This window comes from Colias philodice, chromosome 26, assembly GCF_061535455.1.
Source record: "Colias philodice isolate Cphi_HAF_F1 chromosome 26, ilColPhil1 Martin Lab GWU primary, whole genome shotgun sequence".
NCBI classification, from domain to species: domain Eukaryota; kingdom Metazoa; phylum Arthropoda; class Insecta; order Lepidoptera; family Pieridae; genus Colias; species Colias philodice.
The window spans coordinates 2,579,114-2,604,002 of NC_143111.1; the positions used below are offsets into that span (position 1 = coordinate 2,579,114).

The following is a 24,889-nucleotide window of genomic DNA, read 5'->3' on the forward strand; positions in this document are numbered from 1 at the left end:
TAAGTTTGTTGTTGTCTGACGAATTTGGGAGTTATGTTTGATATTTTATCTATGTGTCTTATTTAATTGATAAGTTTTGGATACATTTCACTAGCTGTGCCTTGCTGCTTCACTCCTATTTTTCGTAGCGTGATGTTATTGTATAGTCGAAGACTGTCTTCGATAAATGGACTATCCAACACAGAAATAATAATTATTCTAACAAGTAGTTCCAGATTTTAGCGTGTTCAAACTAAGAAAAAAGAAACTCTTCACCTTTATAATATTAATATAGATCAAATAAAGTAAATATATATAATGTGTTATTATTTCTATTATTCCTTTTCTACTTTTAATTACTATACGTGTACTACATTACCCCTATACGTTCTAATTAGGGTACATCACTACATTATTACATTTACTACATAATAGCAATCGAAGTGATATGTGCATGGAATAGATGTACAAAGCATTTCAATTATTGGATTGAAACTAGTATACATAATAAGTATTTAATTAAACTAGAGACGTTTTGATTAACCGAACTGCCATTCAATAAAAAGACGTGTGGCACTCGGGGACTGCCGCGGTAAAGCTATTGCATGCCATGCCTTCAACTTGAAGGCTTCAAGCCACACCTCCGTGCCCGTCGGAGTGGGGAGCGTGAGGTTTTTTCGTTACGGAATTTCTGGATTCGGTCCCCGCGCTCAAAGCCCGCGATAGAAGCTATGCAATAGCTTAATAATAGGGTCAATGTACCAATAGCTGACCAAGCGCCAATACATGACCGAAATTCAAATATACGCGCCAATTAAGAAAATACGGCAGCCCCAGATGATAGTTTATTGTTTTTTTTCTATAAAGCACCATCATCTATAAAATAAAAACAAACCTTGCTGCCAATAGTCAGAAATATTGACATTTTTTCAACACGAAGATGTAATTAAGTAGGTGCCCCGTAAGTAATCACATTTTTTACTAAGATTTTTTTATCGGGAGTTGATTGGGAAATCTTAATTTATCTTGAATGCAATCGATTACTCTTTATATGTCTTGTTATAGGCATAATGTTGAACTATTCTGTTATAGACTTTCGGCTTCATTTTTGGCATGAACAGTTTTTCATGATTTTTAGCGGCCTGGTTATCTTTTGGAGCGACAAAAACAATTTTTCGCCTATTGTTGACCAGTATGGTCAGCTCTTGGTTCTTTATATTTTGCTAAGAAAGACTTGCTTTGTTTTGTGCTTATACCTACCTAATTTAACAAACCATATAAGCCGTAGTTAAGTCATAGCTATATGTTGCATATTTCCAAAAGCTGACCACCGTAAGATTTTTATACCGAACTTAGTTGGTCAGGTTTCGGGACCGAGAATATTATTAACCTTGAGTTGTCCACTTGATTTCCGTGACCAAGTGGTTTGATTTCATCAACCTATTTTTATTTATTAAATAATATATTTATTTATTAAACAAAACTAATGTTCGAAGAAGGACATTTTGTCCATTTTGAAAATGGTCAACTTTTAGAGCAATGATGGTCAGATATTGGTGATCAGTGGTCAAGTAATGGTGTTTTTAGCAGAAGTAACTTTCAGAGTAGTTTTCACAAAACCTTTAAAGGTTATCAAATTGATATTAATAACAATAGTTGCAGTGAGTATTCAATTATCTGTGTCCCAAAAATAACATTGAACGTAAAACAAATAACCCGTTTTTTATATGTAGCTAAAGATAAAACCGCTTAAATGGTCAACTAGTGGTACATCCACCCTATTTAAAAATAAATACGTACCTTTTATTTCATATATTTTATGAAATTACTAGCTGCCCGCTCACCTTCGCCCGCGATTTCAAAGAAAATCCCGCAGTTCCCGTTGCCGTGGGATTTCCGGGATAAAAACTATCCTATGTGTAAATGTTACCCTCTATATGTTTGCTAAATTTCATTGTAATCGGTTCAATAATATTTGCGCGAAAAAGTAACAAACATACATACAAAATGTATTAGTGTTATCTTCTTCTATCTTATTCCTGTCAAAATCTTTCCACATTACAAATGATAAATGCTTGTTTAAACCACATAAAATTAATAAATCTATACCTACTCTAATGCGGTTGCGTCGCCATACATTAATCTAGTAGGCCATGCGTTGTATGCATGATTTGCTTTACACCGCATATTTGCAATCAATGAATTATGCTAAGCGGTTAATGTTAAGCTGTTTAACAGTCTATGGTTATTTATCAAAATGTTTTTGTAATTAATATTACATTGTATGTGGATAGTTTGTTATATTGTCGGCGTTTAATGTTAGGAATCATCTTTTAGTGCCATCGAAAATTCTATGTGTTTCTAGGCTAGTCGGGACGATAACGTCTTCCACTCTACTAGATCGACTCTTGCTCTTTATTCCTATTACTTGTACTTAAAGTTAATTTTAAAGGTATATTCTATTAATAATTGAATTGCTTACTCTATAATCTATATTCTAATTCAGCAATTTTTGAGTGAAATTGCAACAAATAAGTTTATAATATAGTATTTTTTTTAACAATAGTTATGCAGAAAAGACTGTTTCGTATTCATCAGATATGAAACCATAGATGTCTGTATAAAAAACTTAACCCTGTAATATCACTGAAAATTAGTGCTGTGGCGTTTTTTACGTCACAGATGTTCACCGAGTGATTTCCCCTTTTAATGGCATCATGCTTCACAGACTACACACTTCAATGTGTATTTTAATACCATATAAGTATTGTATAAATTGTTTTCATAATGTACTTGTGAGGCTATGTGCCATTAAATAAACGTTTTCTTTCTTTCTTTCTAATAGAAACAGTAATAAATAAGTGAATTAAACACCTATATAATTAAACCCTTAAATTAAATAACCTCAAAATATACGAACTTTATTGGAACATCAAAGCAGGATCAACTGAGCTCCGAGTTTCATTCGAATTTGTAACATTTGTACAGAATTAACACGTTGTAAGTCAGCTTTTCTCTTTTTACGATCAAGTTTATTAGCAATGTCGTATGGATGTCAATATTGGAGTTCTAAAATATAGGTTTTATTAAGAGAGAAAATTTTAAAATTTACTTTGTAACGTTAGAGTGCAGTTAATATTCTTTCTCTGCGCTATACTTTTTGTATTATACTTTTTTAATACGAAACTGTATTCATTTTATATCTAGTATTTTATACTTGTAGACTACAGGCCCGTGTTGAAAAAATTATGGGTCATTTGACCCACCAGGTGACCTATCTAGAACGATATAAGAGCATAAAATAATAAGATTCAGCACTATGACGTCACTTGTAAGCTGTCCACCTGAGTGCAGATGAGAATTCGAAGGTTCAGGTAGAGATTTTCTCCCCTTGTCTCCATGATTTTTGTACGGCGTTGCGGAATAATTGATTAAAAGTAGTATAGAAATAGAATGACATAGATGCCGTACAAAATCAAATGACCAAATTTACCCCGGCAACTGTCGAAAAATAAAAATAAATTCCGACTTTGTGGACCACCATTTTTGTACGGCATCTGTGTCATACTATTTCTATACCTACTGCTTTTAAGCCATTATTCCGCAACGCCGTACAAAAATCATGGAGACAAGGGGAGAAAATCTCTACCTGAACTTTCGAATTCTCATCTGCACTCAGGTGGACAGCTTACGAGTGACGTCATAGTGCTGAATCTTATTATTTTATGCTCTTATATCATTCTAGATAGGTCAGGTGGTGGGTCATATGACCCATAATTTTTTCAACATGGGCCTGTAGTCTATTGGAACAATATTGAGTTTTGTCTTCCTAGATTTAATTTACTGTAAGTAATTCTGATTTGTTTATACGTAGTAATTTATAAGAGTAATTTTAACAATGACTTTTTGTTTTGTACCAATTGAATTATACTGTATAAATATCTCGTTTTGAATGCAAACTGTATGACGATTCAATTGTAATAAGTGAACTTATTTAGAGTTTCCTTTAGATAACGTATTTCATCTAAGATCTATATATTATAATCTATCTCTGAACCAAAATTAATACAGATATCATCTGCTGTTTTTTGCGTGAAAGGGTAAGTAATATCCATACTTAATACTATAAATGCGAAAGTAACTCTGTCTGTCTGTCTGTTACTCAATCACGCCTTAACTACTGAACCAATTTGCGTGAAATTTGGTATAGAGATATTTTGATACCCGAGAAAGGACATAGGATAGGTTTTATCCCGGAAATCCTACGGGAACGGGCGGTAAGCTAGTATTTCCATAATTGTAAATCTGTTAGGATACACGTCACAATCTACACTACAACATTACGGTGCATTTACATCAAACGAAAATAGAGCTAGAGCTAGAGCAAGAGCATTCTTTACATACTCAGCATTTGTCCTAGTCGTTTGGGTTGCCTGGCAGAGATCGCTGTCAGCGATAAGGCTGCTACATTGTTAAATAAGTTATTATGTGTTTTAATTTGTGTACAATAAAGAATTTTTCATTCATTCATTCATTCTTTCGTGATCTATTAATGTGAACGAAAACTCGCATTCAGTGTTGTTCAGTATTAGAACATAGAATCTTTTCGAATGCAATAATAACAATGAAAGAATGCTCTACGCCGTTTTACACTAAAATAATTTGACATTATTTTAGTGTAAGGTTATAAATGCACCGCACAAAGCCATACAACATATTGGCAGTTGGTACACTTGGTAGTTACCAAAACTCACGATAAACAGCTCAGCAAGCGGCAAGCGCATCTGCATCCAACATTAGTTATTTATCAAGCTACCCTCAGGTAGTTGCAACTAATTGTGGTTCCCAACTCCGTGTAAGTTACGAGCTATTTGACAAGTATTGTAATTAGGAACAATGGACATTTTGTCTTTAGTTTAGGAGACGTTGTTATAGTTTAAGAGGTCGTTATAAGTTACTAAACGATGCTACAGGATTGGCTGAGATCGCACTATTACTCTATTATTTATCTATTGGAATTGCATTCTTGAAAATGAAAATATCTTCATTTGAGCATAACAAAGCTTGATGTGTATTTTGATACTTGAAACGGAAGTGAGCCTACGTGAAATTATATATAAAAGAATAATCTGTCCTATTTATATCGCTGAAATAAAAATACATTAAAAGCTTCTCAAATATAAAATATATAAAGTACGTTTCTACCTATGTTAATTTTTTTCGCCAGCAAAAAAAGTAAAAGTAATCTTTAACAGAAATTAAACCATTAGTAAAATCGCTCCATACTTATAATTCTAATGTGGAAATAAAAACGATCAAATAGCGTTATTCGATCAATAGCAAAAATAAAATCGTCGATTGTACGAATTCTGATCGGAAATTGGAACAAAAACCACACAGCAATATCGATTAAGTGGCGATAAAATGGAATCAGACCATTCCGGCAACGTGAAGTCGCTGCAGGTAGCTAATGGGCCGGAATATAGCTTGGAACCGCGCCAACTTCACACCGCTTGTTGAATTCAGAATGAGGTTTGTAAACGTACCTTCAGCTGCAGGTTTGATACGTTTTATTGTAATTGATAAATAAATACATTTTAACAATTATCTATTTTAGATAATTGCGACAGATAAAGGGAAGAAAAATACGAGCAATATAGCAGCTGAAATTCTCAATAATATGTATGTTCAAATAAATAAAATAATAAATTAGAAGAGAAACACATATTTATTCTAAAAGTTTATTTATTTTAAATGCGGTAATAATAAATACTTACTATATTTTCCATTTTAAATGCAGGAAGAACTTCTCAGCGATCTCGATCTTACCTGGAAATAAGAACACATATTTACTTCATAATTGCTTCACAAACAGACACTAGTTTATTACATTATATAAACAACATTTCTTACCAAATAACAAACAAAATTGCCCTATTCGAAGATGAAATAAAACATCCAATTTATTGACTAGAAGCTCTATAACATTTCAAAATAACCAAAGAATAGACGGAATAGAGGCGGCGAATTAAATTAGGGTTTAAAACTAGAACTTAGATATCGGATAGCAGTAACGAAGCTAGCATTGGTCGGCTACGAGCGGAGTAAATTGAATGAGCGTGGCCACCGCTTTTAAAATGTTTTCTTGAATAACTGTTATTTTACACGTCTGCGATAATATTCTTTGATAGTCTTAAAGGTTAGAAAGAAAATTGAACCGCTCTAGCTTTTATAAATGCTAAAATATGTTAGGGTCGAGAATGTGTGTTATTTTTGTTTTGCAAATTGTATTTGTTTCTTTCTAGAATTTCGTAGCATGATAGTGTACAATTGGACGTGCGAAATTTATAGATTTAAATAATATATAGTACATACTAGTTGACCGCTCTGACTTGGCATGCATTGAACAATTTTATAAGTCTAACTCGAACGAGATTTTCTTTGAAACTTAACGAAATTACAACCAAGATACGAAAATATAGTTCTACTCTCATAAATGCTACTTTAAAAATGCAATCTAACATACATATCGCTGTCCCCGGAGAATAAAATGATAACTGCCATTATCTTAGTCTTAGTGTTATGTAATTTTTGGGATCTGTGGGTGTTAATACATCTGCTCAATTTTTTTCGTAATTTTTATACAGTTATTGACGAAGTTACAAATTATTACAATAGTATTCAAATATTTAAAACAGGTCTTAAATTACGAGAATAAAATGTTAATATAATGTTATCAAAATGTATTCCCACTTGTTATTATGACAAATAGTCATACAATTATGTTCCCGTGAAATAATTTTCGACTAGAAAATGATAAACGCAGTTATCATTTTATTCTCGTTCAAAACTATCCAGTCGCTTCGTATAAGATGTGTTAGTAAAATGACTGTTATGGTTTTGAACAGTAAGACATATTGTCATCCTCTTCGCTCAATTAGATTTCACGGCAATGGCAGATATTATACCTAATGTCGATTAATCAGTGTGCTTCTATGCGTCATTGCGTAAACATTCTAGTGCTAAGTTCTTTGTTTTTATTTTTTTTAGTGAAGTGTAATAGCTTAATAATAATAGTTATTTACGGTAATGAGTAAACAAACTAGGTACGCGCGTTTAAACGCCATTATGAATAATGTAGAAAGGATTGAAGAAGAGCCAAATCATTTTAATAATGGTAAGTAGAACTGGTAGAACCTAGTCACAATTTATATTAAAATATTCATTAAGTTTTAGTTTCATACCCTATACCTGGTGCCGTATTATGATGATAATTATAATGCCACCATGATGTCGGTGCAAGAGAGTGACGCAGCTATACATGACCGATAACAACATCCCTTTTTCGCAACGAAATCATGATGGTATAATTACCTAAAAATACGGCCCCTGTGAGATTTTTGTAACGAAAAGAGATTTCACTATGTAAACGTTTTTTAGATGTAAAAATAGGTGCAAGCGATTTTCAACCTTATTGACACTATTTTTATGGATTGTTTTGCTGCTGTTACCTTGTTTATGTTTAAAATTGCGATTTTTAACTAAACGATGTAAGATTACTTTTCGGCAGTCCTTGGTTTTGATTTCGTGCCAAACGCGTGTCCCGCCACACGTTCAACTTTTTTTTACTGCCTAAATACGTAAGCGCAATATGTACTACAATAATAATAATTAATTCGAGAATTTATAGTACGGTGGTACTGAGCCCTTCATGTGCACGTCTTACTTGTACTTGGCTGATTTTATTTTAATTTTGCTTATGATTATCCTGCATATTCATCCCGTTTTAATGAAGCCTGAACCGATTTTCATGCTTAAATGATTAGGGTGTCATTAAATTAATTTTAGTTTCGCAAATATGAGTGCAATTATTCAGTGTCATCTGGATACTGTTATTCATATATCACTTATCTATTCTATTTTTTTTTAGAACAACATCAGGGAGGAAATAACGACGTGGTTACTACGACATCTGAAGCAGTTATTGCTAAAGCTCATGAATATATTTTACGAAAGACGAAGAAAGCATTTTACTGTGAGGAAAACGAAAATGAAATAAATGAAGATTTCTCACCGGATGCATCTGAGTATTTGCCGAGCCCAGAAAGAATGAAAATTTTACAGAAAAGCGGAAGTTCATCAAGTATTGGAGGAAACTCAGATTACATAGAAACGGCCAGTCAGAAGATAATAAAAACACCATCAACTATTTCCAACGTATCTTTAGTTTTGAACACAATAGACTTCATAGCATCCCCTTCAGTCATATTTGAAGCTAATAAGTTGCAAGACAATCCTAAAGCAGACACAAACTGTATTTTGGATTTGACACCAACTTCAACACATGAAAATAATGGACCGTCTAGATACAAAGCAAAGCTGTCATCAAAAAGATGCCTCAATAAATTATTTTTAAACGATAATCAGCCGTCAACCTCATATACTAGTACTATTATTGATAATCACGGGGGTGAAAAAGAAGGAGAATCATCAGTACCATCTCTTTTTGATTTGGATGAAACATTACAACCCGCAAATATTTCTGATTGTACATTATTGGACAAAACGATTATTAACAATGAAAACATAATCCCTAGTCCTCAAAATCTGACACAAACAGAACAAAACAGTAACGTAGTGGACCATCAGAGCCTTGATCATAATGGTGACTATGATGGAGAAGACCAAGCCATAATGCATTCATTTAGTACAGTTCAAGAATCGACACCACAGAAAAAAAATACAAGAAAACGTAAACGAAATTTAAATGAACATCAAGATGTAAAGAATAAGAAATTAAAAAATTCCGGTGAAGCCTATAAAGGCTGTAGATCGAAGAAAATGTACGACAAAAAAGTTTTAAAAGCTAGCTGTAAGTGCACAAAGAAATGTGGTGAAAAGGTAACTCATGAGCAAAGAGAGTACATAATGCAGCAATATTATAAAATTGGAGACCACGAGAGACAATGGCAATATATCGTAAATCATACATTAGTCGAAGATGTTAAGCGAATCACAGTAGAGCGAAAACGCACCCGAACTCATTCGATCAAATACTTCTTTACAATAGATTCAAACAAAATTCAAGTGTGCAAAACCTTTTTCATTAATACTCTAAGCATTTCACATCAAACTGTATATACAGCACTAGAAAAATCCAAACCTGAAGAAAACTTTATGGACAAACGAGGGCGACATGAAAATAGGCCACGTAAAATGCCCATTTTGACAGAAGAAAGCATCATAAAGCACATTGAATTGTTCCCTACTGTTGAGTCTCATTATGTTAGAAAAGATTCTTCAAGAAAATACCTCTCAGAACTACTTAACATAGCCAAGATGTATCGCCTCTACACAGCTTGGTTTGGACAGCAAAGATTTGACTGTCCTTTGGCAACTAAACGTCAATATGAGATAATATTTAACACCAAGTTTAATTTTTCATTTTTTAAACCGAAAAAAGATCAGTGCTCTCAATGTACTCGTTATCGACAGGCTGATTCAAAAACTCAAGAAACATTGCAAGAAAAATATGATACACATACAAAAAACAAAGAAAGAGTACGGCAAATTAAAAAAGATGAAAAAGAATCAGTTGATCCTTCAGAAACAACCGTGGCAATCTTCGATTTGGAAAAGGTTTTGAGCATCCCACAATCTGAAGTTGGATCGTTTCACTACAAAAGAAAGTATCCCATATATAATTTCACTGTGTATGATGCTACTCAGAGTCAAGGTTATTGTTATGTTTGGCATGGTCAGATTGCTAAAAGGGGGGCCAATGAAATTGGTAGTTGCTTATGGCAATTTCTGCTTAATGAAAAACAAAGAGGCATCCAGAACATATCGTTTTACTCCGACGGTTGTTGCGGGCAGAACAAAAACAGATTTATATTCGCTCTATATATTTTTGCTGCACAAAAGCTTCAGTTGAACATTACACATAGATTCTTTGAAACCGGACATGGGCAGAGTGAGGGAGATTCTATGCATTCCAACATTGAACGTGAATTAAAACACAGAGTTGTATACACGCCTGATCAGATGTACACAATCATTATGAACGCGAAGGTACATGGAAAAAAATATCAAGTTAAAGAGATGACGCAAATAGAGTTTTACAATATAAAGGAGTTAATAGAGAATAAAAACTGGTTAAAAAATGAGGAGGGTCAAAAAATATCATGGACTCAAATCATGGAAGTGAATGCCTCACATTCAAATCCATCAATTTTAAAATATAAATACAACTTTGATTCCGACTATTCCCAATTAAATACAGAGCCTGTCCGAAGAATAAGAAGCAAGCGGGGTACCAGACAGATACCAGGCCCAAGTCCTAGCTGTGTTCCTGAACTCCAAACGTTGTACACTGAACCTGTTCCAATAAGCAAGGCTTTATACGATGATCTTATAAGCCTCTGTAAGGCAGGAGATATTCCAAGTTACTATTGTGGTTTCTACGAGTCCTTGACTTATGGCAGTACCTGGTCTGGTGACAATGACGGCAATGAGGAAGATAATGATGATTAATCACAAACCTTAATTTTTTTATCATTATACATTAGAAACTGATTTTATGTGATAATTGTAATTATGAGGCTGTTTTATTGATAAAAAAATGTGTAAAAGATTATATTTCTGAATAATTTAATTAGTATTGTATTCATAATTCACATAATATGTGATCATAAGGCTGATTTTAATTGATAAAAGACTAATAAGAGTAAATTAAGAAAAATACTGTTGTTTATTACTATTAGTTTGAATAAAACTAACGTTGATTATCATATCATAGTTTTATTAAGAAAACAAATTCAAAGTCCTTATCATATACATTTTTTATAATATTTACGAGAGAAAGACGATATTAAAGTATTATCAGTATCACTTTCTTCTTAAAAACCCGTAGAATAAAATGATAAGCGAAGAGTGCAATACTTGATTCTGGTCAGGCTTTACGGAGAATAAAATGATAAACGACATTATACAACTTAGACTATGATTAATTTTGACTAACTTCTTATTTTCTAAATAATATCTCTATTTTGATACTTATTCGTATTTCACTAAAACATTTAGAACAAACGAAAAATAAACTTTTTTAAAAGCATACAATCATTTGTCTACGTTCAGTATTTAAAGAGCAATCGACGAAAACATGTTTTTTATTTTTCCTGAAAAGTTACATTTTTGTAGTTATCATTTTATTCTCCGGGGACGGCGATATATTTCCTTACTAGCGACCCGCCCCGGCTTCGCCCGTGGTACATATTTCGCAATAAAAGGTAGCCTATGTCCTTTCTCGGGTATCAAAATATCTCCATACCAAATTTCATGCAAATTGGTTCAGTAAGTTAAGGCGTGATTGAGTAACAGACAGACAGACAGACAGAGTTACTTTCGCATTTATAATATTAGTATGGATTTTCCTAATAAAGTATCACGGTAGAACACTACCTAATCCCTAATAAGCTTAAACATTAACATCATAGAGAAATAATCAATTCTATTAACCTTGTGTAATGTGTATATCGGTATCATATCTTAATACTATTATAAAGGCGAAAATTTGTATGGATGTATGGATGTATGGATGTATGGATGTATGGATGTATGGATGTTTGTTACTCTTTCACGTAAAAACTACTGAACCGATTACAATGAAATTTAGCACACATATAGAGGGTAACTTGGATTAACACATAGGATAGGTTTTATCCCGGAAATCCCACGGGAACGGGAACTATGCGGGTTTTCCTTTGCAAACGCGGGCGAAGCCGCGGGCGGAAATCTAGTCCCATCATAATCCAGCCTAAATTGACATCGGGTCACGGAGGGCTTACCCAGTTAATGTTTCAATTAAGAGACGATCCGGGGTTATTGCTTCGTTTTACATTATGCAATAGTTTATAATTGAAAATGGGTTCTTAGGTGAGAGAGCTTAAATCAGGGTAGGCAAGAAATGATTCAAGAAACCTTAATCGGATGAAATGTTTGGGAGTGATATCTCACAGAGATTAAAACTTATCTTGTAACCTGATGAAAATGTATGGAAACATTAATGATATCTATTATTTCAATGTCCTATCCAGTCCTACTAATATTTTAAATGTGAAAGTTTGTGAGGTGTTGAAAACGTGGACGCTAGTATCTTATAAAAATAAGTAAATAATCATTCCAACCTTTTAAGACATTCATCACTGAACATAAGCCTTCTCCATAAATTTAAAACGACCGATCAATCTATTTCGAACGGCTCTATCATAGCTCTATGGCACTTTAATCAGGTTATCATTCCATATTATGTATAAATATATAATAAAAAAGTGCGTGTTGTATGTAGTGTTCTATTCAGAACACTATATTAATAATCTAATGTTCTAAAATGCTTTTTCATAAGTAACAATACAAAGACTAACCCATAACGTAAAGGTTTTGTGTAAAAACTAAAAGAACGCCTGCATTGATTCAAACCACCGGTTAGTGAGGTTTGCAAACACTACGTGACTATTACCATTGCGTTAGTATTACCTATAAACCCAACCTTTGAATAAGGGATGCACATTCATTTTTTCCGTCATCCGTAGCAGTTTTTCATTCAACTGAAATTAATCCCAAACTAAGCAAAACTGTAACTATAGGAACAACTATCGCAGTTTTTAATTCTAACATTTCATACAACAAAAACTAGTTCGTAACTAAGCAGAGCTTTACTGTTGATGTTTTTATTTGGAAATACACAGGTACATACATACAAACACAAAGACACTATAACAAAATTCATCAAACAATATTAAAGGCGAAAATATTAACACGCGGCTCACGAAAGAAGGAGGGTTATGTTTTTCGAGTGTATGTATATCTATTTCTTTGGCACACCCTACAACCCAAACTGCTGGACGGATTTTGACTTATGAGGTATCGTTGCTAGAATTGTAGTAATGTCATAGGACACTTAAATTATTAACTGTCGGTTTTTTGTTTTCTTGATAACAATAAAAAAAATTGCACTATCCCGTGAACTTCATACATTTCCTTTCCCATCAGGTTGCCTGGTAGAGATTGCTACTTAGCAATAAGGCCGCCTCTTGTATAAACGATGCCTTTTTTGTAATATTGTTATTTTGATCATAATTTAGTTTGTACAATAATGTGCTATAAATTTGGAATTCTTGTTTACCAAAAGGAAACACACGAGAATCTAAATCAATTAAAACAAAATCAAAACACGAATTTCGATTAACCAGATCAACTAAAGTGCAAAGTAAAGTGAACGTATCGCTTCACAAAGACAACACTAATCCAAAAGACAAAGAAAGTTAAAGATAAAAGATAAAAGATCCGAAGCTCCAATAACGAATACCGTCTCAACTTTTAATGGCCCAGGAAACTATTAACAAAGATAAAGTCTGGTAGACTTCGGATCAATCGTTTAAATGATGGGGCTTTTGTTTATTCTTTATTGGTATTTTCATATAGCTAAAACTCCAACTCAAACTCAAACATTTCATTAAACATGACAGGAAGAAAGAACAAGAAATAGTAAAACATGTTATGAAAACTGATATCTAGAAGAAGTCTTATTATAAATAACTGTTTGATTTTGACTTTTAACTAGACCTCTTTTAGAAGATTTTTTGAATAATAATAATACATTTATCTGTGCTATTTACCATTTCAGAACTATTTCACAAATATGGAAAATCCAATACCACAATCTTATATATAAAAATGAATCGCAAAATGTGTTGGTAAGCGCATAACTCGAGAACGGCTGAACCGATTTCGATAATTCTTTTTTTATTATATTCCTTGAAGTACGAGGATGGTTTTTATGTAGAGAAAACGTAAATATGTACCACGGGCGCAGCCGGGGCGGACCGCTAGTACACTATAAATATTCATTCACATTCTGGTAGGTATATTTAATAAATCCTCTCCACAATGAAAAGTAATTAAAATTTTCAGATCGCGTCCATAATGCAATCGGTGTCCATTGTCCGTCGAATTGACGTGACGTGACGGCGTTCGATAAGTGTCCACTGTCCGATACCAACGCGGTAAAATAGTGTTAATAAATGCCATTGAGGATATACAGTTAAGTACCAAAAGTGTCGGGTTAAATATTTTTATAAATCGTATTTCGTGTTTAATACGCTTTTTTCATGAAACTACAGCTATTTTGTTCAATTATTTAAAAGTAAATGTAAATGATACACTACATTTTATTATCACCACGATATTTATTTTAAAACTCGTGTAAACCTAATCACAAGGAAAAACAAATGTAACCAAAACCGTGACTATCTTTTCATCGAATCATGAAGGAACACAATATTCATCGGTTACAGTCGGGAGGTTACCATCACTACATCACATAGTATAAAACAAAGTCGCTTTCTCTGTCCCTATGTCCCTTTGTATGCTTAAATCTTTAAAACTACGCAACGGATTTTGATGCGGTTTTTTAATAGATAGAGTAATCAAGAGGAAGGTTTTAGTATATAATTTATTAGGTTTTAGACAAAGCGGGCGAAGCCGCGGGCGGTTAGCTAGTGTCTTATATATTATAATAATAATACTGCTTCATTTCCACTATGGGAAAGTGATGGCGCTAGACGACTTATATAGCGCTGTCATCTTTCCACACTGGAAATAATACTGCTTTCAGACATCATGGTACTTTCTCATGAAGAACTTACTATAGAAATGTTCCTATGAAGTAAGGTCTTACGGTGCATTTACATCAAACGAACATAGAGCTAGAGTAAGAGCATTCTTTTTGGGATCTTTTAGTGTAAACGATAACTCGTATTCAGTGTTGTTCAGTATAACAACATTGCAAATGATCTTTTCGAACGCACTGAGAACAACGAAAGAATGCTCTTCGCCTGTTTACACTAAAAAAATTGAGTGGTGAGTGGGTAGAATGAGCATTCACTCGTTTGACATAAATGCACTGTTAGACAGACATCATGGTACGGGGGCTGGTCAGTAAATATTCTTATAAATGTAAATGACACGACTCTCTAGATGTTTCTCGAAGGTTCCAGTAAGGACGCTTAGGAATCACCCTAAAATAACATTTCCTATTCCATCTGTACCCTTGTGAGAAGGGTCTTGGATAACAAACGTTATATATGCATAAGTTTTACATAGTGTTTGATAGATATCTTATTCGTTTATTTAGTAATACGACGCTTTCTTTGGAGTTCTCGAGTTTGGGATAGATCGTGTGAATATTTACGACTAGATTAAATATGGCTTTGCTTGATAAAGTCGACGATATATTGTTATGCCAGTTCTAAGTTGGATTTCATGTGGAAATTTGGGCTATGTGTTTAAAGTTATTGTTAGCTTTAGAAATTACGATTACTCATGATCTAAGCTATTTTTATAATGAACATAAAATTGAAAATAGTGAACATAATCCTTTCTTTTTGTAATTGGTAAAAAGAACAGCATATTAAAGTATTAATTTTTTAATTGCCATTTTACATTTGTATAAAATTTCAAAAATTATCTACCTTGAATTTTATTACTTGATATGTGTTTTATCAAACTTAAACTTTAGTATTCTGCATTGACTATTAACCAGAAAATAAATATTAACTCAAACATTGCACTATTTCCCATACAAAACCGCAAAGTACCCTTAAAACTGTAAAGAATTCGTAATCAGACGTTTGCGGTGGGTAAGGAATGACAAGTAATTTAATCTCGAATCCGTCAGAGGATTTTTCCTCTAAGACACGCGACCCTTTTTGTTCCGATGCCTGCTTGAAAGCTTTATTGGTCAGACCTTTTATATGGGGCCAGGAAACGAACGGATGTAGCATATAACATTTCAGGGTGCTGAAATGTTAAAATTGCTGCATATTAAATGTAACGTCATAATATGTAGACTCAAAATAAACATCTTGAAATATGTCAAGTGGATATTCGATGTACATACACGTTTTTTGTGAGTGCATGTTATGTATTATACATGAAAGTAAGTACAGTAGAAAAAATAGTAATTTTCGCTTGATGTCGTTTCCCAGCTTTATAGATTATATCTTAAGCTTTTATGATAAGCTTAACAAACTAAGAAGTTGAACCGTTCTCTCTGCCTACCAAGTTGTTGTCTCAACCTCACACTTATAAATCCGTTTTATTTTTAGTATAGGTATAACACAGTCTCTAGCTTTTAATAAAGCATTGCATTCGTTACAACCAATATTCACATTAACAATCCAAGCTAATGCTTGCCAACTCTATAAATCTCGCCACATCTATCTAGCCATTTTATAATACAAAATCGCTCGTTTCCTAGCCACAACATTGAACTCGCGCGTTCCCTGGCCCCACGGGAGGTGTCGCGTCAGATCAATTGTGTTATGCGCGCGAATTGTTCCCAAAGAATGCCATTTAATCCACCTTGCCTTCAGATATTGTTTCTGATGAGAAATTTCGCCACTCTAATCTCATTTCCCCCTTGAATGTAATCGTTCACTTTCCTAATGTGATTTTGTAGGGAAATAATAAAATGTCGACTTCTTGGAGGTGTGAGTTGTGAGGTATGATATAAAAATTATTTGTTTGAAACTTATGTTTGTTTTGGTTAGACCAGAAATTCTGGCTATTTTATTTTTAAACGATTTTTGTCACTTAATTTGGAATTAATTTTTTAACTGGTTATAGAAATGGTATTGTTTTAAATAACATCTTCGATACTGATGCAATTATACACACGTTTTGTTTTACGGTAGAGACTATTTTGAAATTAATTTTCAGATTTTCTTTTCACAATATTTTTGGAATAAAATATATACTTACTATAATATGAACTACTTTTGCGCTTATAAATATGTTTTCTACTAGTATTATAAACGAGAAAGTTTGTGAGAATGGATGGATCAATGTATGTTTGGTTAGATAGTTTTGAATAGCTCGTAGGCTACTTTTAATCCGCTTACTATGAGAGCAAAGCGGTTTTAAGCTTGTAAAATCTTAATGTGAAAGTTAACCGTAGGTATATTTTTTATCTTTTCCCTATACTTAGGGTGTTTTAACACCAATAATTATCTATATAAGTATTTATTAAAAATTATATATGTATGTTTATCAGCCATCTGGTTTCCATAACACAAGCGAAAGCTTAATATGGGATCAGATCGTGCCTTGTGTGAAAATTGCCCTGAAATATTAAAATATTAAAAAAATAATATGCGAGGGTGTGTAGCGAGGAATGTTTTTGCAAATCTCATATATATATTTCTAACATCTAATATATATTATAAAGGCGAAAGTTTGTAAGGATGTATGGATGTATGGATGTTTGTTACTCTTTCACGTAAAACTACTGAACCGATTACAATGAAATTTAGCACACATATAGAGGGTAACTTGGATTAACACATAGGATAGTTTTTATCCCGGAAATCCCACGGGAACGGGAACTATGCGGGTTTTCCTTTGCAAACGTGGGCGAAGCCGCGGGCGGAAATCTAGTAAACAATAATATCGCTTCAAAATTAAACTAAATGAAGCTATGTGATTGGTTCTTTACAGACACATTCCTCGCCACACATCCTCGCACATTATTGGTAGAAAAGCACCCTTAAACTGTAATGTATTTTTACGATTTTTTCAGTGTATCTTACTGAAAATAGTTTATTGCTTTAAATCTAATACTAATAATAATACAAAGCCACAGCCGAAGCAATCGTCTAGTTCACACAAACGCCTACACTAAGTTCACATTCAAATTCACATTAAATGCATTAAACTATATTAATACGAGCAATATATAAGATAAATTCCTTCCATACATGTCTGCCGGCCACATAGCTGAGCGAAGGGTAACTAAGTTATATAATATCGTCATATACATATAATTGTATATGATTGTGGTAATCCGATTGCACGGTCCACAGAATTACTCTGCATCCTGCTAAATGTGTTAAAAGCGTAATATTATTATGTACAATATGTTGTGTGTGAAATAGATCGCTTATTTAGTAGTTTAACTATGGTTAAGTTTTGAGAAAAGGTAAAGAAGAAACTTTATTTCATTCTCAAATGCCAGAAAATATAAATGGCATGTAAATATGATTATATCTACACTAATATTATAAAGCTGAAGAGGTTGTTTGTTTGAATACGCTAACCTCAGGAACTACTGGTCCGATTTGAATATTTCTTTCGCTGTTAGATAGTCCATTCATCGAGGAAGGCTGGTTATATCTATATATCATCATGCTAAGACCAACAGGAGCGGAGCCACGCGGGTGAATGTAAAAATATGCAGTGAAAAATATAACCTTCTTCTGTTTTAAAGTAGGTTATAGGTGTCTTTTATATTTACACTAGCGACCCGCCCCGGCTTCGCACGGGTGCAATGGCGGCCGGCCGGTACCGCCGCAAACGCTACGTCCCGCAATTTTTAAATCTGTATTATCTTCGAAAATATTCACTTAAATCGTACGGTGTAAAGGGCCATATAGATCTATATTAAATGAACAATGTATTCAAGGTATTTAATTCGTTAAGGATTAATGCTGTATTGGTTAAAATCGCTTCGAAAATTAACCATTATTTGTCGTAAAAAGTAAATGACAAAAAAAGTTATTGTGGGTTATCCATAAGAGATAGGCATATACCATCGCGGACTTTTCTGTAGACCTTTTCAATCTGTACAATACTTAGTACATTATTTTGATAAAACTCGTAATGTTCAGCGTGCGTTTGCAATGTAAGCGGAAAAAATGTAATTATTTACGACATCACATTAGAAACCTCAAAAATAACAGTACTTCTCCACTATTTAATGGATGTTATTATACATATAAACCTTCCTCTTGAATCACTCTATCTATTAAAAAAACCGCATCAAAATCCGTTGCGTAGTTTCAAAGATTTAAGCGTACAAAGGGACATAGGGACAGAGAAAGCGACTTTGTTTTATACTATGTAGTGATAATACGGACACCTAACAAACTAGTTTATTGAAAATTAAATATATAAGAGTACCTAATCCTATTTAAAATATGGAAGTTATTCGTTTGCCTGATAACCACTGCTGATATAATTTCCATACCATAAAAATATGCAATTGCTTTTCCCCATAGAAACATATTTTAAAGAGAAATGTGTGTTCGTTAATTTGAATTTATTTGACTAACAAATATTTCACCGCTTCTCATTACGTAAAAATGGAATTCAAAGTGAGAGAGATAGAGCACGTCGTCCCTTTCTATTGAAAGGCTTAAATTTTTGGCCTTTTTGCCGCTACCGACTTTTAAAGTTGGTGTTGACATAATTTTGAACTAGAAATCTTTTTATGAACATATTTATGCTGTAAAATATTAAATTCACAGCATGATTCATGTTACATAATGATTTTTCAGTAATTAAGGTTTAGATTAATAGTGAACTAGATTAATAGCCTCGCTTCTAACAGAATATTATTAATTATTCTCTTATCTTTTTGAATTCTCATTCGACCATATTTTGCCTTTATAAAGCAGTTCTTTTTATGTTTTCTCTATGTATGCAGGTACTAAAATTATGAGATTTTATGTTTGTTTGTCTATTAAGATTTCAATTCTAATTACTAGATCAATTTTATAAATTATAATTTTACCATTTGAAGGCTACACCTTAACCTAGTAGCACAGGTTACTTTTTTATTCCTGGCCAGGTCAGGCGAAGCTGGGATAAGTGGCTAGTCATCTATACTAATATTATAAAGCTGAAGAGTTTGTTTGTTTGAACGCGCTAATCTCAGGAACCTGGTCCGATTTGAATAAAAAATATTTGGTATTAGATTGCCCATTTTATCGAGGAAGATGAGCACTACGGGCAAAGCCGCGGGGACAACTAGTTTTAAATATAGAACGTTACAACATAACTATTTCACATAGCGAATCCCACAAGTGTAAATTTAAAGAGAATTTTCTAACACTTCAGATATTTTTATAGTCTCTATAAAAGGTTTGTAACGTTGATTCTAAGAAAATTAATAAATCCTTCGAAAGCGTAGGCATAAACCGACTTGTGATAGTCACTCAAATAGAAATAAGAACAATAAACAATTTTTATTTAGCGCAGAAATTCCAGAATTTTCCTTTAATTCCGTAATGTTTATTTTCTACCATTATATTTACGCGGGAAAACCTCAAACGGACGATTAATTTCCTGAAAATTTATCTTAAACCCTCTAATCCGACCCGTTTTAAACGAATCCAAAAATATTTTTCAAAGACTGTGAATTCTTGACTAGGGTTTTCAGTGATTATTTTTCCGACCCAAATATCGACCAATAGAATTGCACCATTCGACGTCACGTGGTACAACCTACATGGTATTATACTGATAAATACACTTCAATGCAAACGAACATTTGAACATTATCATCATAGAAGAAGTTGTTATCTATATAGGTATTATTAATGTGTTCATTATTTCAATGACGGTTAAAAAAACTGTTAATTGCTAAATAAATAAATTAAAACAATCAGTAGAAGTAATATGAATGTGTGTTCAAAAAATACGTATTTTTTAATTAAAACTGAAAATCAGGACAAAAAAGCAGATTTTTCACAACCCTAACCTACATAAAAGTGTACTTTAATCGCACGTGCTAACAATTAGCACAACAAACATTTCTCGAAAGCGACAGCCCTACAAACACGGATTTAATATACCAAAGACACTCCCTAAGGGATCGAGTTGTGAATAATCTTAGACGTCCACCGCCTTAAGGTGCAGATATATGCCTTTCAATGATTTTAAATTGAACATTACTAAACTTCTAGAAATATTTTTTTGAAAAATAAGTTCAACTAGATAATGTTCTTCATCATTTGATATGTAAAAATTTGATTATTTTGACAATATTGTGTAGGTGATTCGTTTGTAAACTCCATCGCGGTTAAAAGCAACACACGCAAAAACTATAATTCACGTTTAACTTTGACGATGTAAAGCCAATTTAATTACTCATATTTTATTATTCAACTATTATTTGATAAATCAAGGTGTGCTCTTTCGAATAAAATGCTTGCGGGCGTCAGACGATGTATTTTTGTCATTTGTTCATTGACTGTTCACTGACCATTGTCATTTGTTCTACGCTTTCTCGGCAGTGGCATCGCCTTAAGTTCATTGCTAATTCACAGCGCAATAAATTTGTGAGTCCGTCCAGGTGAAGATTCTTACCGTGTTTGATTAGAATCGGGGTGAATTGGAAATTCAAATTGCGCCTCACTTATCAAATTTGCCATTAATTTTTCCGTCTTGCACCTGTTTCTGGCTGTATTTTTTGTAGCAAGAGATTTATTAGGTATTCTTGTTTAAAAGGATTGTACGTAATTTTGGAAATATCATTTTAAATTTTTATTATTTTAACTTTATTGAACATTATTTTAACTGTCGTTAAAATATCTATTATATAAAAATGAATCCATATTTCCCTTGGTCACGGCATCACACGTGAACGGGTGGACCGATTACGATAATTCTTTTTTTATAATATTCCTTGAAGTACGATGGGTCCTAAGGAGAGAAAACTTTAATTAATAGTAGTTAGTTTCTAATGAAAAGTGTCAAGCATACGTTCAATTTCTCAGTAAAAACTATAGTAGTTATATACCTGCTGTGTTATTTATTATTTTTTTTTTAATTTATTAACAGAAACAAAAGGTTTACAAATTATAATTATATTGGTGTACAGTTGTGATGTAAGAATTCACTGAGGTTTATACTAATGTTGGTGTACAATAATTTATAACAATTTCGGTTTAACTGTTGCATATCGAAGTGGAGCTTAGAATTTACACAAAGAAAACAATTTTTTTTAACTTATAACTTTAACATACTTAACTACAATTTGGCTAAGTAATATTATTATTAAATAGAGGAAGACTAATATCTACCTACTTTCGGGCGACAAACTAAATAATATATTCAACACATAATTAATAATTGATCACGGTTTTGGCTAGTCCACAAACACGTGCAACTCAACATAATAATTTGGCAATAAACAAAAACATCAAAACCGAATTAGCAGCGGAATTCGTGACAACAATAAAAGATAAGCCGATTACGGAACTCGCGTAATACAATAACCCTGCTTTTATTTATATGTAACGTGAGACAAATTTCATTATAGCAATCATTTGCTTAACCCTTATGCGTCACGAAATAGGGGTGAGAATTGCTCGTAATTGTGTGTCTGCTTCACTTGTCTTGACTTGTGTGGATGGACGTCGCCTTAAATAAATGAGTAACACTGTCCTGATTTTACCATTCATGTGATGAATGGCCCAATTTGGCCCGGTTGACCTTTGTAGGGTTGGTTGGACTATTGTGTTTCGCCTGGCCTTTGAAACCTTATTAGACTTGTAAGACGAGTGTCAATTTTGGATACAATTTTAATTCGGATGAATTCAGTGATAATTGGCAGCTAATTAAATGGACAACGTGGAGAGAATGGAGAGAATAGTGATTTAGTGTTCTTTTTTCAGTTTATATAAATTATTGTATTTCATTCATTTATTTTTATAGCGTTGCCAATTGCCAATATAAAATAAAATTGTTTATGATAATAAATTTTTAAAGAATTAAATTGATAAAGTCCCAACGAAGTTTTTATATTAGTTGTCTAATTTGACAGTAGGCATGTGAGCTTAAATAAATTTTATCATTTTTTTATTAATTTTATAACTTTAGTGTTGTGTTAGTTACAATAAACCCGTGAAAACTTATTACCTCTACATCTATAATAAAAATGTGTTGCTAAGCGCAAAACTCGAGAATTTATAATATTCCTTGAAGTACGAGGGTAGTTCTTATGGAGAGGAAAAGAAAACATGTACCACGGGCGAAGCCGGGGCGGACCGCTAGTTATAAATAAGAATATTTTAAACGTTAAAATACATATGGATGCAACACACAAATTAATAAATAAAAACATTCACACTTATTTCACACTTTAAATTCAACAGTCCATCGTAATACTAATTATACCCCGTAATTTTATTGCCAACCCTTCGTTTTCCTTTTTTATTATCCAAACATATCATCAATGTTATCTGGGGTCAGAAAAACCCCCAATTCATTGTTTTAGACCCATTAACACCTATAGCTTATCATTTAATGTGGGTGTTTGCGTTTATATTTAACTAGCTGTTGCCCGCAGCTTCGCCTGCGTGGAAAAGATAAATTTTCATCGTACAAACTTTCATCCCCTATTTTACCCCTTTAGGGGATGAATTTTCTAAAATCCTTTCTTAGGGGACGCCTACGTTATCTACCTGCATGCCAAATTTCAGCCCGATACGTCCAGTGGTTTGGGCTGTGCGTTGATAGATCACTTATATCAGTCACCTTTGAGTTTTATATACATATATGTATAGATTAATAAGAAAACCCGTTTTATGCAAGAGATGCCGATTAATTGTGATTTAAACCGTTTATAACGATGATTTATAGATATTGTTTTATGCAATTATCACTCATTGGTATTATCAACTTACGGGTGAAAGTTGAAAAAGAGTTGTAAGTTTTCAGGCCTTTTTTACCTACCTTATCTATTTACCTAAATCCATGTGAACTTCTTATTAATACACAAAAAACTGTCCTACTGATATTATAAGTTTGTGAGGTTTAATCAATAAATGTTTGTTACTTCTTCACGCAAATACTACTGAACCGATTACAATGAAATGTTGTATACCTATAGGTAACTGAAAACTCAGTTTAAGACATTTGCTTCTTTTTATCGACCGGAATTACACAGGAACGGGAACTATACATGTTTTCTTTGAAAACGCGGGCGAAGCCACGGGAGGAAAATATTAAAGAAATGTAGAGCCTGCTGGCTCTACATTGCCTACAGCAATACATATTAACGACAAAAAGAATACGTTATTTAGCCCTATAAATAGTCAATGTATCTACATTTTCTCCCTGGCAAGTTACTGCTACGCCACTTCATGATCTTAGTGGGAATTCGTGATCGACATACACAATCCTTATTTAATATTATTTAGGTGCGGTTAGTGTATAACCGCTGTAAATCTATGTTATTACCGAAATGTGTAATAAAATGTTACGCGCGGATGAAGTGCCCTTTCTTTCGTGAAATATTCTTTTGTTGTGAATGTGTGTGTGTGAAAGCAAGTTTGTGTGTGTAGATAAAAATTACTTTGAAACGACTGGACATATTTGAATTAAAAGTGGACTATATTGAAAGTAAAGTTTTGATTAAGTAAAATCTCAGCTACTAAAATATATCATCAAAACTCCCTAATCTTATATATAAAAATGAATTGCAAAATATGTTGGTAAGCGCATAACTCGAGAACGGGTGGACCGATTTCGATAATTCTTTTTTTATTATATTCCTTGAAGTACGAGGATGGTTCTTATGTAGAGAAAACGTAAACATGTACCACGGGCGAAGCCGGGGCGGACCGCTAGTATAATATAAATTCTATCATATTTGCACATTTAAATTTTATTCAAGTTAACAGTACACACTTATAAAATTTTATTTAAACTATTCACTACACTCATCACAAGAAATTCTTCCCTGATTAAGGCGAAACTGCTCCATCACATTACGTTATCAGCTATGCAGAAACTACTAAACTAATATACACTTAAACATTACAATTCCTCTCAACGAAGCCAGAAAAGTCAAATAGAAGTATGAAATAGCTCCATTGGGATCGCACCCGCACAACTCTACGTAATAATTCTTAACAAGACCAAGGACATTTTTAATAGAAAATCTTAGATTATAACGATAGAGGTCCCCGATGTAATGTCCCTAATAAGGCCACTTTACGACGTGTCACATATTTTTACGACACTCGTAAAGGAGAGTAATAATATTGATCTTGTATTAAAGCTG

At 33.0% G+C, this 24,889-nt stretch overlaps 2 protein-coding genes, 1 long non-coding RNA gene and 1 other non-coding gene across 9 annotated transcripts in view; 2 read left to right on the forward strand and 2 right to left on the reverse strand.

Annotated features, from left to right (window-relative positions):
* brat (tripartite motif-containing protein brain tumor) overlaps window positions 1-24,889 on the reverse strand; it is a 432,659-nt gene that overhangs the window by 286,630 nt on the left and 121,140 nt on the right. The gene's annotated exons all lie outside the window — the stretch shown is intronic.
* LOC149476791 (uncharacterized) overlaps window positions 1-24,889 on the forward strand; it is a 465,754-nt gene that overhangs the window by 120,018 nt on the left and 320,847 nt on the right. The gene's annotated exons all lie outside the window — the stretch shown is intronic.
* Window positions 6,968-10,693, forward strand: LOC149476795 (uncharacterized). The gene is made up of 2 exons (XM_089711151.1): window positions 6,968-7,156; window positions 7,910-10,693. The coding sequence occupies exons 1-2, from the start codon at window positions 7,069-7,071 to the stop codon at window positions 10,510-10,512; spliced, it is 2,691 nt and encodes an 896-aa protein (XP_089567277.1). The 5' UTR covers window positions 6,968-7,068; the 3' UTR covers window positions 10,513-10,693.
* On the reverse strand, window positions 14,624-14,714 carry LOC149476796 (small nucleolar RNA U3). The gene has a single exon (XR_016317790.1). It is a non-coding gene; the product is annotated as a small nucleolar RNA U3 (small nucleolar RNA).

Coding starts and splice junctions, on each gene's coding strand:
- LOC149476795 (XM_089711151.1), top strand. CDS start 7,069: ATGAGTAAACAAACTAGGTACGCGCGTTTAAACGCCATTATGAATAAT. Junction 7,157..7,909: donor GCCAAATCATTTTAATAATG/GTAAGTAGAACT, acceptor ATTTTTTTTTAG/AACAACATCAGGGAGGAAAT.